The sequence below is a fragment of the Vanellus vanellus genome (genome assembly GCF_965231255.1).
Source record: "Vanellus vanellus genome assembly, chromosome: 1".
NCBI classification, from domain to species: domain Eukaryota; kingdom Metazoa; phylum Chordata; class Aves; order Charadriiformes; family Charadriidae; genus Vanellus; species Vanellus vanellus.
This window is the reverse complement of record NC_138905.1, coordinates 203,022,006-203,035,712: the sequence shown is the minus strand read 5'-3', so window position 1 is coordinate 203,035,712 and position 13,707 is coordinate 203,022,006. Positions and strand designations below refer to the sequence as shown.

Below are 13,707 nucleotides of genomic sequence, written 5' to 3'. Positions count from 1 at the left end.
ACTATAACTTGCCTGGCAACAAGCTGCAACTGATTTCAGTGTAGGCCAGGAATCTACTTTAGTAAATGCACAGAATGTTAAACCAACAAGGTGAGTCTGAATTTTATTACGATTAGGAAATCTTGGCATGGTCCTATTTAATCCTTTGGCACAAAACAGCACAACATACAAAACACTACCTCCTCTTACCCAAGCTCAAAAAAAAAAATTAGCATTTATTTACCAAGCCAAGTACATAAATCATGTTTTGTAAAATAAAGCTAAACACAACTTACTTGTGATACTGTTGTGTTTTTTGCATTAGCTTCTCTGGGAGCCCATCTTCATCATCAAATTGCTCCATTGGTTCTACAACAACAGGTCGAGGTGTTCTGGAAGACAGTTGCAATTTAATAACTGAATCATAAATTAAGCAACTAAAGTTATTTTAGTATTTTGAGAAAACACTCCAAAAAGCTAACATATGTTATCTATAATTCTTGTGTCTTGCAAGCTCTTCTTAAATAGTAAAATTCCAATAAATCCTGATTTTAAGAATTATCTTTGAAAATAATTACTTCTATACCCAAAACCAGCTATTCTGCATAGAAACCACTATTTACTCAATGTAGTTCTGTTTGATATGAAGTATTTAAAGATTAAAAAAAAAATCAGAACAATTACAATATATTTTGGAAGGAACTACCTTTTTGTTTACAGTGAGGCAACACAGGGACCATGATTGTATTGAGAAAGCACCAAACCCAAAAGAGGACAAACGCAACCTGTTCATATTTCCACAGAATATTAAAAGCTTCTTTTGACAGTTACTCTACAACTGAAAACAGCTTGAGAATTTGGCATTAACATTCCGGTGATAATTACGAAAACATTTCTGCTTAAGTTACTTAAAACCTATTCTTTGAACAACCATACTCTCACAAATCAGAATCCTAATTTATCTTTGAAACTACCGTCCTTGAATTTTCATTATCTGTAGTAATCAGAGGCAAGTATCATTCAGTACTGCCAAAAATAGCAAAATAAGGATTCTGAATTATGTAAAAAGCTCTCTGTATCAGTCCTGGTAGCATGGCCTGTACTACACACCTTAAAGCCATAAGAGCTAGAAACACTATTTTCAAAACGTGTATTCCACACCTTCACTTCACTTTGGAGATCTTTTCACAAAAAAAAATCAATATATTTTAACAGCAGCAACAGCTGAGAAAAAACTGTGGGCATCGAGTGCAGATTAAAAAGATGAAGTCTGGAATCACAGAGCACAACTCAGCAACTCTCCTGATGTTACTGCACGGCAATTGCTGGCAATTCTGTTATTTAAATACAACTGAACTGTGGTGTTAACAAGTTATGATTTAAAACAACTTTAAATCTCTAACTAATGTTTCAAATGTTTTGATATATTTAGCCCATGAATTTAAAGATTTTATTCTGATCAGGCAAAGAGTTTTCAGCTAAAAATGCAAAATTTCAGATTCAGAAGCAAAGCATCTAAGTGTCATGGCAATAGATTCATGCTAATTACCTTCGCAAACAAGCAACTGTGTCAGCCACCTAAGCAAGACAAAGATCAAGTGCTTTTCATTCACTCTGGCCACAGTTAGATGGTCATTTCAATCCAGCTAATCTATCCAGCTGGTAAAACAAGAATACCCTCCCTCATATCCCAGCTTCTTTTTCCCCTCCCACATCTCTCAAGCCACAAATAGCATTCACGTAACACTGAACTAGATTAGTTCCCTGGTTTGGCTCACCATGTTTCCATTCAAATACAAATGCCAAGAAAATCCAGGGGATAAGAACAAATTGCTGGCACCTACTGATAACAGTAAAGGCATATTCAGATTGAATATGCTCTGCAGCCACCAGGTCAGTTCAGTGGCATGCAAGATTTATGAGATTATCACGAGCAAGACGCATTCCAGATCCTTTCCCCACCTGCAATCTTCTCCTGGCAACATTTCCTCCTGCTTTATGCTCTGCTGGACCTGATGTTCATAGCACCCATGTTAGCAAGGACCTTCACGTGCTTAAACAGCCAAAAATGAACCCAACAAAAGCAGCTGAATACTCTTCTGTTGTTTTAGCAAGCACAAGTGGCTTATGGAAGTATCAGAAAGCTCTCAAGATGCCAAACGACCAACAGTACATCCAGAATAGGAAGAGAAAAAGAACTACAAGTTCCCAAATTTGATGGCAGCAAGCTTCCCTGCTGTGGAACCACAGCCTTATTTTCCCAAATGAAAATCGGAAAAATCCTGAATATCTACCGTTTCACACAGTCGTTAAGAAAACATTTGAAAATGTCACTAGTGAATGTGTTAAAGCACATCAGTTAACAACTCTCTTCAGCAAGTACAAAAATAACAGCTGCAAGAGAGAAGTGCTGTAATTTGCAAGCTTGCTTGCAAATAGAAAGTTTTCCAGAGATTGTTGCCATAAACTTCTGCAGAATCTAAGTCTTCATTTTCAAAAAAAGAAAAAAAAAAGTACTTCTGGCCTTTCAAGCCACAAAAAAGGTTCGAGGTAGAAATAAACACAGGAACATTTTCCTAAGTTTACAGAAGTATCAGCAATGTAGTGCACTGTTTTACTAAGAAACAGACAAATATTATTTCGTCACAATGTTACCAGGATCTGGAAGAGTGCAATCAATGAAAGTGAAGTCTCACCAGAAAAGGTCCTACTATATAGAGAAGGAAAAGCAAAATGTTGCTATCAGACTCTCATATGGTAATTACAAGTCTTATAAACAGTAAGCAGAAAGAGATGGTTTCCCTGACCAAAAAAAAAAAATCCATCAGGAGTATTTGTTGTATTCACGTAAAACACCTTAATTTCTCACCTCATGGCCTTCATAACTTGAAAATAAAATAAGAACTGCAGAACACCCATGAATGTAATTTTCTTTCAGATCAGAAAGATATACTCACACAAATTCAAACAAAAGCCTGTGAACTTACGTTGTTAGCAAGAATGCCCCATCACTGCATCTTTCTAGAGCTTTCCGTGCTGGAGGTTTTGCTGCAAACTCTACGAAACCTTTTCCTGTAGCTCTGCCACGATCATCTACTACAACAACAGCTCTTTCCACTGGCCCAAATTGAGAGAATGCTTGTTCCAGCAGCTCATTAGAAACCACAGGTGAAAGATTCTTGACAGTTAGGGCAGCTCCATGTGTAGCAAATCGAATTCGAAGCGGTCTGCTCTTCAAAATAGTACCATCAAGTTCTGCCTTTGCTATTTCAGCCAGTGTCCTAGATTCCTTTTTCAAGATATAAAATGTTTTATAGATTTTATTTTCAAAGACAACAGATATTGCTTTTGTATTCCCCCCCAAAAAGTAGAAAAGTGTTTTTCCTTAACTTGAGCCCATTAGCATCAGGGTCATTCAACTTCCACCCCCACCCCCCCAAAAAAGCCAAACAAAAACCAAACCAAACAAAACAACAACAAAAAACCAAACCAAAGTTCCTGGAACTTTATTATCAAACGAAATATTCATTTGTCATCCCCTATGACTTATTCTAAAAAACAACATAGGTGCAAATTTTTGTTGCACATTAGAGGACTCAACAAATTCTCATTATAATGGATAAATTTGTGCTGCTCTGTAAAGACTTTCAGTAGAGTTGAAAACTTGATGTTTTTTCATATTTACCTACACAAATGCTTATATTCTGCATCCCTAGCTCCATATAGTAGGAAACAGTATTTTCAAAGATTACGCTATAGGATCTAAAGTGTTTTGGGGTTTGGTTTGGGTTTTTGTTTGTAATAAGTGAAAATATCACACTTGCTTATTAGCACTGTTGGATGAACTCTCAATGGATGTCCAATTCGAATTTCATCAGCAAATGATGAAATTACCTTCTTTTCTCATATACTAATTCTTCTCACTTTTATGGGCTTTCTGCAGCCACATCCATGAGACAGTCTGCATCAATAACTGCCTTTTTTTCTCATTTCAGACATTTTCACAGAGTCTGATACCTGCAATCTCTTACAATTAAAGAAACTATTCTTATAGCCATTTTCTCCACAGTTCAACCGGCTCGGTAAATTGTTAAAAAATAACATATTCCCTAAACATAATGGAAAAGGGAAGTTCACATAAAAGCTATATCTAATCTATATTACACGCAAAACTAAGTAATGACATGTAAATATATCACACTTCCTCCAGAAAATTGCTATTTTAGGCTCAGGGATTCTCAGGGTAAAAGATGTATGGCAGAAAGCCACAAGCACTTATCTTTAAGTTGACGACCAAAAAGAAAAAAAAATCCTAACCAGTAAAACATATGGAAGAATCATAACTAGAAACACCCAAAGCACTGTAAAGCTATTCCCAGACTGATGTAAATCAGTGCATTCTCGGCATGGCAGTCATGAAAACTAATCCTGCACATTAAATTAACATTTAAATACAGTATCATAAGCTTTTCAGATGATTCCTTTTTTGCATGCTCCACTTGAGCATATTTGATCGAATACTGTATTACCTCTAAAAATCCAGTCTTATCCCCGCACAAGTAATTGAAACAGCCCAAGGTCCTATTTCTTTGCAATTTTGAGATTACATGCTCTGTTTTCGCGATGTGTGAGCAGTGGCATTTCGAAACAATCCTGTCCAGTCTTTAACCGCTTTTTCATAAACGAAACCTATACTTATAATGAACTGTACAGACTGAAACTAGCTTCTACACAAAGAAGGGTCTTTTCTAGTCCTAAAGTACGATAAATTCTCCCAGTTAAGTCAGATAAGTCTTTATGCAGGTATTACACGAACAAAGCAGATCGCACAACCACATCCTCCATTCTCTGAACAGGCTGCAGGAGTACCTGCGGCAGTGGCACGTAAACGGTAACTGGTGGAGGGGCGCTGAAACCCGCGGAGTACCGCCTAGTGAGGTGGGAACGTAAACGCGAAGGGGTGGGAAGGCTGCTCACAACGCAGGCCTCTAACTTGGATGTACGGAGGCAAATAGGGGAGGGGGACGAAGGAGGAGGAAGCGGAGGGAAGAGCGCTAACCGCAAGGAGAATGAGAGAGAACGAGGGGCAGCTGCTGTCTTTCCTTACGCCCGCCCGACAAGGAAAGGCGGGTGGGGGGGAACAAGGGAGAGAAGCCTGCCGCTCGCAAAGGCCGCCCCTGGGTTACAGGGCGGCCACAGAGGCTCGCGCGAATCCTCACCAGGCGAATGAAGCCAAAGCCACGGTCCCGGTTGATGAAGACCTCGCTAGGCTCCCCGTAGCGCTCAAAAAGGCGCTTGAAATCTTCCTCGGTGATATCAGTAGGCAGATTCCCCACGAACAGCCGGCAGCGCTGCGTGTAGCTCTTCTCGCCAGGTTTCAGAAAGCTTTTGATATCGATAGTGAACCCAACCTCCTGCTCTTCATCTCCGCCTTCTTTGCTCGGCACTAGCGCCATGGCCGCTGCTGCCTCACTCTCCGTTTCTAGGCCCCGCAATCCTTTCAGGTTGCCGCCGCCGGCACCCCCCACCATGCCCAGCGGCGCCGCTGGGGAGCTATTCTCGATCCGCACTTGCTTCAAGTTCCTATTCGCTGCCATATTCAGAGCTCGCTCCTTTCTCGAGGGACGCGGAGCCCGATTCAGCAACCACCGCCTCCGACCCTCCGCCAATTCAAAATGGCGCCGCCGCCAACCTCGACGAGTTGTAACGTCCCTGAGGGAAGCACCGCCCACCCCCGCCCGCGCTGCCTTCCCCGCCACTGCGCCTGCGCGTTGCTGGGCGCGTGGAGGGGTTCGTGCATGCGCCGTCCTGCGCAGGCGTGGGGTCCACTGCAGGTATCCTATCTCCCTCAGGCGCCGGCGTTCCCTTTCAGCTCCGGCACACGGGTGAACCTGCCTTAAGCCGCGAGAGATCGGGGTCTTTGCGGCTGTAAAGGCGGATACGTATCAGCGGGCTGCACTGCCTGAGAGAATAACCCGCCCAGAAGCTTCCCCGCTAGGTCGGCTCCCTCGGTGCGTGGCCCGCCTGCACGGAGAGCAGCCGCAAAGGCAACCATATTGAATTAGAGTGGCGGTCTCAGGAGTGTTCAGGGCCTGCAGGCTCTGCGGCAGTCCGTCCCCAGGCAGAAGAACCCTTTGTTGGAGTCTCCCCTGCGGGAAAGGCAGGCAGGCAGGCAGGCAGCGGGGTGCCCTGGCGGGGTGGCTGGTCGCTGCGGGAGAGGGTGGCGGGCGTAAGGCAGGAGATGCTGAGGCCGCAGCAGGGCGGCAGCCCCGGGGAGGGAGTGCCCGAGCGTTGGGGCCTTGCAGGCAGCGCAGGAAAAGTGTTCACCGAGTGAGGTGTGGGGGACAAATCTGAGTGGAGAGAGGCCTTGTTAACATTTGCTCACAGAACAATTTCACAGGGCATCAGCTTTCATTGTAAAGGTGATGACTTTCTTCTGGGAGGTGTGAAGTCAAACGTTTCCTTCCTTGGGCACCCCTTCTTGTAGCTAGGGCTGCATGTGTCTCATTCGCAGCACAAGACTACAGTTTTGTCTCCTCCTCGCCTGCTGGATGCCTGGTTGCTTTGTGTGCTTCAACCAGTAATTCAACTGGCACATGGTGTCTCAGACAAAGAGCTCATCCGTCTGTCTGAGGCCTCATAGAAAGCCTGATAATCAGTTGTGGGCTCGCGTTGCCATAGTAGCCTGAGCACTTCAGGTGCCCATGTAGTTTTGCATCACTCAGGGGAACTCCTGGACAACAGAGCAAGGCTTCAGGAGAAAATAACTGTATTGTTTGTTTTATTAATACAGCTATAGCACAGAAAAAGTGCAGACAATCTCATGTGGTTAATAGTTACTTCAGCTAGTGCATGGCAAGTACTGTTCTTCTGAAAAAGCAATGTCAAGCATGATATTCAAAAAGTTAATTCTACAACAGGCATGAATCCATTGCTCAGGGATTTCCCTGTCCATTGGGGATTTTAAATTCCTCTGTCTTATTTTTTCCATTTGAGGCAGAAGAAAGATCTCGGTCCTATCTCGGAGCTTGTACCAGGATCTATAGAGAACATGAGTTCCCAGACAGCATGTTTTACTTTACCAGCCCACCTGTTTCTGAAGCAGACCCATGGATGTAGGGCATTGAAGTGAGACCAGATTTAAACACCTGAAAATCAGAAAATACAGATGGTAGGGGAAGGGTATCTACTCACAGCAAAAGCAGGAAGTCAGGCAGTGTAGTAACACAAGGAAGGTATTAGAGTAGCAGTATGGGATCCCTAAAGCTTAGTCCCTTGACAGTCCAAAGAGCTATGGTTTGTATTATATTTAGGATTCAATAACAAATGTTAAGACAAAAAGGGAAAGACTTATAGCAAACCAATAGCTTTAAAAAACTGGCAAGCATGTAAAGGGAGTGAAATATATGTTTGAAATTATGTGACTATACATTGTAGAGAGCAAAAGCTCAGTAGGTGGGAAAAGGGAGATGTGTAGTAGTCTGCTTGTTAAGTTATTGCCAATGCTGTGTAATAGAATTGCCATGGTTTTCAGACACAGCTTTCCAAATCAGGTTAGTAATAAAAGCTACAACCATTTAAATATACAACCACGATTTCCTGTGTACTATAAAAAAGTAAATAGGAGGAGCAAGGAGTGTTTAAAAATTCCATACTATTCTTACCTTATCTTAGCTGTAGCAATGTCTGAATAGTAAATGATGGTCCAGTACAATAGATCCATTAAATTCCAGCTTACAGAAACATGAAAATGATGAATGTATTTACAAAAAAAAAAAAAAAGAAAGAAAGAAATATTTAATATGCTCATGCATCCATAGCTTACCTTCATTAGTCAGACTCATGGTATAACCGTAATGCATATACTTGCACTGTTTTTAAACTTGGTTAAGCAGGAGCTATTTGCACATGCCCTACAGTCAAGCACTTTAGGGTGATGTGCAAAAAGAACCTGATATCTGCTATGCTCAAATCACTTCCTCACCTTCATTTACAATATATCATTTCACATTTTTCTCGTTCATCAGAACAATCACAGTTTGTCTCCTACCTGACTGCCCAGAGTCTCTGTAGCTCAATGATTGCTACACCTTGCCACTGGCATGAGTTAACAAAAAACGTTTTGAAAGGAGACAAAGTGGATCCCTTGAAGTTCTTGTTCCAATGCTTTCCTTCTATTATAAACATTCACTTAAATTTCTGTGATTTACTAATTGCAACTCATATCACGGGAGGAGTTCTGCTAGACTGTTCCATCCATTCTCCATAAGTTTGGTATGTAATACTTTGAATGCAGCTGAACTACATGAAAGTAATTTCAGAAGAGTGGGGGAATGATAATTATGATCACATAGTAATTTGCTTTCGCTCTGTAATTCTTGAGGGTCTTTTTTTGGAAGCCTGAATTTATTCAAATTAGCATTCAAAAGACCACAACAGACAACTGTAATTTTGTACCAACAAAGGTTGTTTTGGCCTGGAATTTATTTTAAGACCTTAAAAAGGTCACAACTTCTTGTAGCCGTAATACGCTGCCTTTCCATGTACTACCAGACTCCCTTTTCTGACTCATGTATAGCCTTGGATTATGATCTTGCAAATGGTTGTGTATTTAAATTTATTAGAAGAAATACAATATTCTGCATATGCACAACTGTCTGTAGTACAATCACTATTCCCCTAGGGACAAGAACATTTTAATGGCACAAAACAGGAGCAGATTGTGAAAATGTGTATTTCCAAAGCATGCACCACCCAGCTGTGTGCCATATGAGACACAGTCAGAAGCAACTGTTCTAGCTTTTCGTTTTCTGTATCGCAGCATTGCTTCCCTACCAAATACCATGATCCCACTGAAAATCAGGGGGGCATCAGACCCGTAAAAGAAGGTCATGAGAGCTTTTTATGCTGCAGACTTGTAAATGCTGCACATCTTGATCTGCAAATAAAAATCCCAAACTATTTGTATTTACTTTTGAACAACTTCAAAGTGATTTCTCGGATAACAGCACTCCAGTGGTGACAGCTGTATTAGTGCTAAAGTCTCAACAGAGGCAATTGTGGCTAACAGCTCAACATGTCTGTGGACTCCCAGGTTTATTTCTTTTTACTTCATAGAATCTGCAACAAGTCACAGTTAGGATCAGTACTTGTAACTCAAGCTACAGTGGTAGATCATGACAGAATATATCAGGGAGCAATAGAACCAAGAGATACTTTAGGGCATGGAGGGGGATGCTCCATTTGGGAGGAGGAAAGAAACAAGGGAAAGCATGAAATTCCACACTGATAAAGTAGGGAATGCAGTAGGCAGTGGTTGATGGTCTGAGGTTGGGATCCTATTCAGAAGTGCAGGGCTGGGGAACAGAGGCATGCTTCTGTGCAGACCTGACACAGGTGGGAGCTGCTGCCGCTCTTCTCTCTTGCTATTAAAGACAGTTTGCCTGCAGTATTACTCATGGCAGTATCTGGACAAATTAAGCTTAAAGGTAGGTTTTGGTCTCCACTACTGAGATTTTCTTACAAAGTTTAATTGGCTAAAAATATTAAGAACACTAGCTGTCATAGCTGTGCCAGAAAGCCTGCATGACGGCATAAACATAACGGTGTGGAGAAAGAAGTGCTTGATGCAATCTGAAGAAGTGATGTATACTTTGTAATTATCCGAGGGTGCCCTCATTATGCTACTATTCGGGCATTAAGAATGTTTACAAGATAATGTCGTTGCAGTGCCATCTGGTGACGAATACTGGAATTATCACTAGAACGGTAATAGAATAAATCAACGGAAAAGAAAGATGGAAAACCTACAATAAAATTATCTCTCTGGTCCCAGATGGACTGGATGACTTGGATTTTCTATTTTTAAACCTGGTGGGCAGGCTTCCTTTCTCTGTTCTCCTCAGTATTACCATAATTCAATAAGATACATTCACCGTTTTTACATGGAGAGAAATGTATAGGACACACATTTATAAAACAGTCTGTAAAACCTAATCTAATATGGTTAGTAGTTACCTATATGCATACCATATTAATAGATTTTTTTATCTGAATGAAAACCAGTACTTCAGAATTGTCCAAGTATGAGAAGTCAGTATTCTTTAAAAAAAACACTGGTCTCAAGGAAACAAGGACTGAAAATAATATGAAAATATATTTGTCTGTGAAAATGTACTTGTCAGATGGACATTTAGGCTCAACAAAATTACCCAATTTTTTGAAAGCTACTTTCCCCATTAATATGGCCAACCCATACAATGCAGTTCATTTTGAATATTTTTCAGCATACTATCTCTGCCTGTTCTGTAGAAGAGTGACAGTTAACTACTAGGGCAAGCAGGAATTAGAGCCTTAAGTAAGCATTCCCCAAATATATTCAGCCCTTAATTTATCTCTAAACAATAATTCGGTGTGCTGTCAGGACATCAGGCAGTAGAGCTCCCTGGGATTAGGTTAGGAATAAGATGCAGTTTTTGTAGAACAGTTGAATCACAGAATCACAGAATCTCCTAGATTGGAAAAGACCTGTAAGACCATCTAGTACAATCGTTAACCTAACACTGACAAGCCCACCACTAAACCATGTCCCTGAGCACTATATCCACACCACCCTTAAATACCTCCAGGGATGGGGACTCCGCCACTGCCCTGGGTAGCGCATTCCAACGCCTGATGATCCTTTCAGTAAAGAAGTTCTTCCTAATATCCAATCTAAACTTGGTGCAACTTGAAGCTATTTCCTCCTGTTCTATCACCTGTTACTTGACAGAACAGGTCAACTCCCACCTCTCTGCAACCTCCTTTCAGATAGTTGTAGAGCGATAAGGTGTCCCCTGAGCCTCCTTTTCTCCAGGCTAAACAACCCCAGTTCCCTCAGCTGCTCATCATAAGACATGCGTTCCAGACCCCGACGTGACAGGGAGGGACCCAGAAGGACTGAGCTCCTAGCCCCAAAAGAAAGCAGTGCCACAAACATATTTTATTCAGGCCATTTTCTTCCCAGCAGTGTAACGCAAACTCAGGCAGTTGCAATTTGCCACCAAGCTGGGCAATTAGCCCAACCAAAATAGCCCACAGGCCTCAGAGGCCTTCCCCTTTGCACTTCCCACTGGGCGCATTTGTCTTTTTCTGGGCCCAGGAAGGCTCTCTCTTCCTCTGAAGTCCTCCCATGACACATGGCATGCAGACAAACCAATCTGATGCTTTAACCCTGATACAAGCTGATGAAAACTGCACTATCAAATCACAGATCCTCCTACTATTCTTCACCCCATACTTTGCACACCATGAAAAGGATCCACCACTAGTCTATCTGTGGTTACGGCCTCTGCACAGCAGCTACCGTCCAAATAACCACACACTAGTCATGGAAACAATCTTTGCAGTGCAATCACTCAAAATTAAGCTGTGCCATTGATACAGTACTACGTACTTAAAAATACTAAACCCCACACCCATCAGGTATTTTCTTCCTCAGTACCTGTGACACCATTTATGATGCAGGAGGAACTTCTTGTTGGGATGACATAAGTAAGGGAAGAGCTCTGGGTTGAAGATGAGTAGGCTACCAACTGTTGAGGATGAACCCTGTTAAACAGCACAGATCTGATGCAGAGCTAACACCTCTACTCCATGGTGAATTTATGTACAGGTAGTAGGGAAGTGTTGACCCACCACATCTCGAGCATGGGTTCACAGAGTAGGAGAGGGCTGCAGCATCACACTGAGAAGATGTGATAAACAGCCATTGGTCCAAAAGACAATTATGAGTATCACTGTAAATGTGTGAAACTTAGAACAGTTGGAAACATGGGACAGGATGAAAAGATGCTATTAGCATCTAATTCTCAAATGCTAGATAAGCAGGAGACTGGCAATTAGATCATTGATATGGCGTTAATGGGGTTCCAAGTGCTGGCTATCTTAGTTTCTTTTTGTAGAGACTTTTTTGGGGACAGTGGGCAATTCTTTTGAGGGCTTCCCTATTGTCTAGTGATTTTGAGCAAGAGATTTCACTGCATTAGCAGGCAAGAAAGAAGCTGGTGTGTGAATGAGCTCCCTATGCACTGTTTCCTTTATTAAAGTGATGGATTCATATTCTGCACATAGAGTACACAAGCAACTGAGCTGATCTAGTAGTTCATTGTCACCAAAATGAGGGAGTAAACACTCCCTTCCTCTGCTGCTTCTCTCTTCCTTACTTTCCTCTCACCTTTGGCCATAGAGTGTCCACCTCCTTGTGCCGGCTTGCATGCTCAGCAGACTCTTCCATGATCCAGTTAGCTCACTAACCAACAGAAAACTTGACACTTCTGAATTAATTTTCTGCTGGGTTAGTGAATTGAATCAGCTCAAAGAGGGGTTGACAAGCACCTGACCGAACACAAAGGTGAGCAGCATGTTAGTCGCCAACAGCAGGGAGAAGGTGAAATGCCAAAAGAGTTGATGTATTTCAGTTTCAACCATTACAGGACTTTCCCTTTTGTCATTTTTGGTTTAGAATGAGCAGTGGAGGCTGAAGCCTGGATGACTTGGGTACTGAGGAAGGACCGGATCCTGCCAGAGAAGGGGACAAGCATGCCTTGTTACCACCTGGAAAACAGGGCAGTGTTGTCAGGTGAAGAAACAACCCTGGAAAAGTTTCATTTCAAGTGTACCTAGGAGTTTCTTTGCTTATGACTTCTTCATAGTGATGCTTTTTGAATTTGAGGATAATGAAGAAAATGAATTTTTTTGTATGGAAATTATTTGGGAACAATACTGTATTTTATAATCATTATGAATGTTACCTAAAACAGTTGATGAGTTCCAAACCTGTGTAAAAGGTAAAGAATTCAAGTTCAGATGTAACCCCAGACTAAACTTCTTCAGTTTACCTCTCCCTGGTAGAGCCTTGACCTCTGAAAGTCCGTTGATAGGAAATACCGTTCACACAATCTCCCAAAAGCTCCAGTATCTAGAATGTTCTAGACTATGATACTGACATCTCGAATCTTTTAACAGAATCTAGACAGAGAATTCTTGAAAAATAGTTCTATATAAGTAATTGCACATGGCTTTGAATATTTATTACATATATTATTGTCTCCTACAGGGTTGCATAACTAAGCAAATGTTAAGAGTTTGGTTGCCTAAACATGCACCCATTAGAAGTAAAGTAACCTGTAAAGCTTTGGTAGCTATATGTTTTTCATGCAAACCTATTACTGTGACAAAATTCAGAAAAGCACATGTTTAACCCTGTCTCTAAAGCAGGTATTTTTACTGTGAAATACGTAAGTGGAAGAGTTAGTATTATTGAAATCAGATATGCTCTGCTAAGCATCTTACTAAAACAAGTGCAGTGAAATACAGTTTTTAACTCATAAAACTTGTAGTGAAATGTACAGATACTTATAAATTCTCAGTATTCAGCCATTGTGGAAGAGATGGGATAATTTACCTATTCCATGAAAGGCTTTTAACAGGATAATTTAAAAATCTAAATAAAGATCCAATAATACTACAGAGACAACTATCTGGCTTTTAAAGGCTTCGAGGGACAATTCACTTCATGTCCAGCAGAATGTAGTAGATAGCCAATGGTTGGTTGTCTTTTACTCCAAATCATCTCTCTTAAGATCTGCAGGAAAATATATTTCTTGCATTTGATTATTTCTATCTTCCCTTATTAAGCTAATGTCTTCAACTTGCTATAGTTGCTATTCAATATTTGTTAATTCAAGT

The 13,707-nt window shown here is 41.3% G+C and overlaps 1 protein-coding gene across 4 annotated transcripts in view; it reads right to left on the bottom strand.

Annotated features, from left to right (window-relative positions):
- Positions 1-5,638, bottom strand: part of PSPC1 (paraspeckle component 1) — a 62,509-nt gene extending 56,871 nt beyond the window's left edge. For all 4 annotated transcript variants that reach the window (XR_014269991.1, XR_014269992.1, XR_014269993.1 and 1 more), the window contains exons 1-3: positions 5,199-5,638; positions 2,967-3,268; positions 276-371 (exon numbers count right to left, since the gene is read on the bottom strand). Coding sequence is in view for 1 of the 4 variants with exons in the window: in XM_082494502.1 (XP_082350628.1) it covers positions 276-371; positions 2,967-3,268; positions 5,199-5,576 (776 nt within the window). In the remaining 3 variants the exon portion in view is untranslated. The remainder of the gene's footprint in view (positions 1-275; positions 372-2,966; positions 3,269-5,198) is intronic.
- Positions 5,639-13,707: the final 8,069 nt, after the last annotated feature.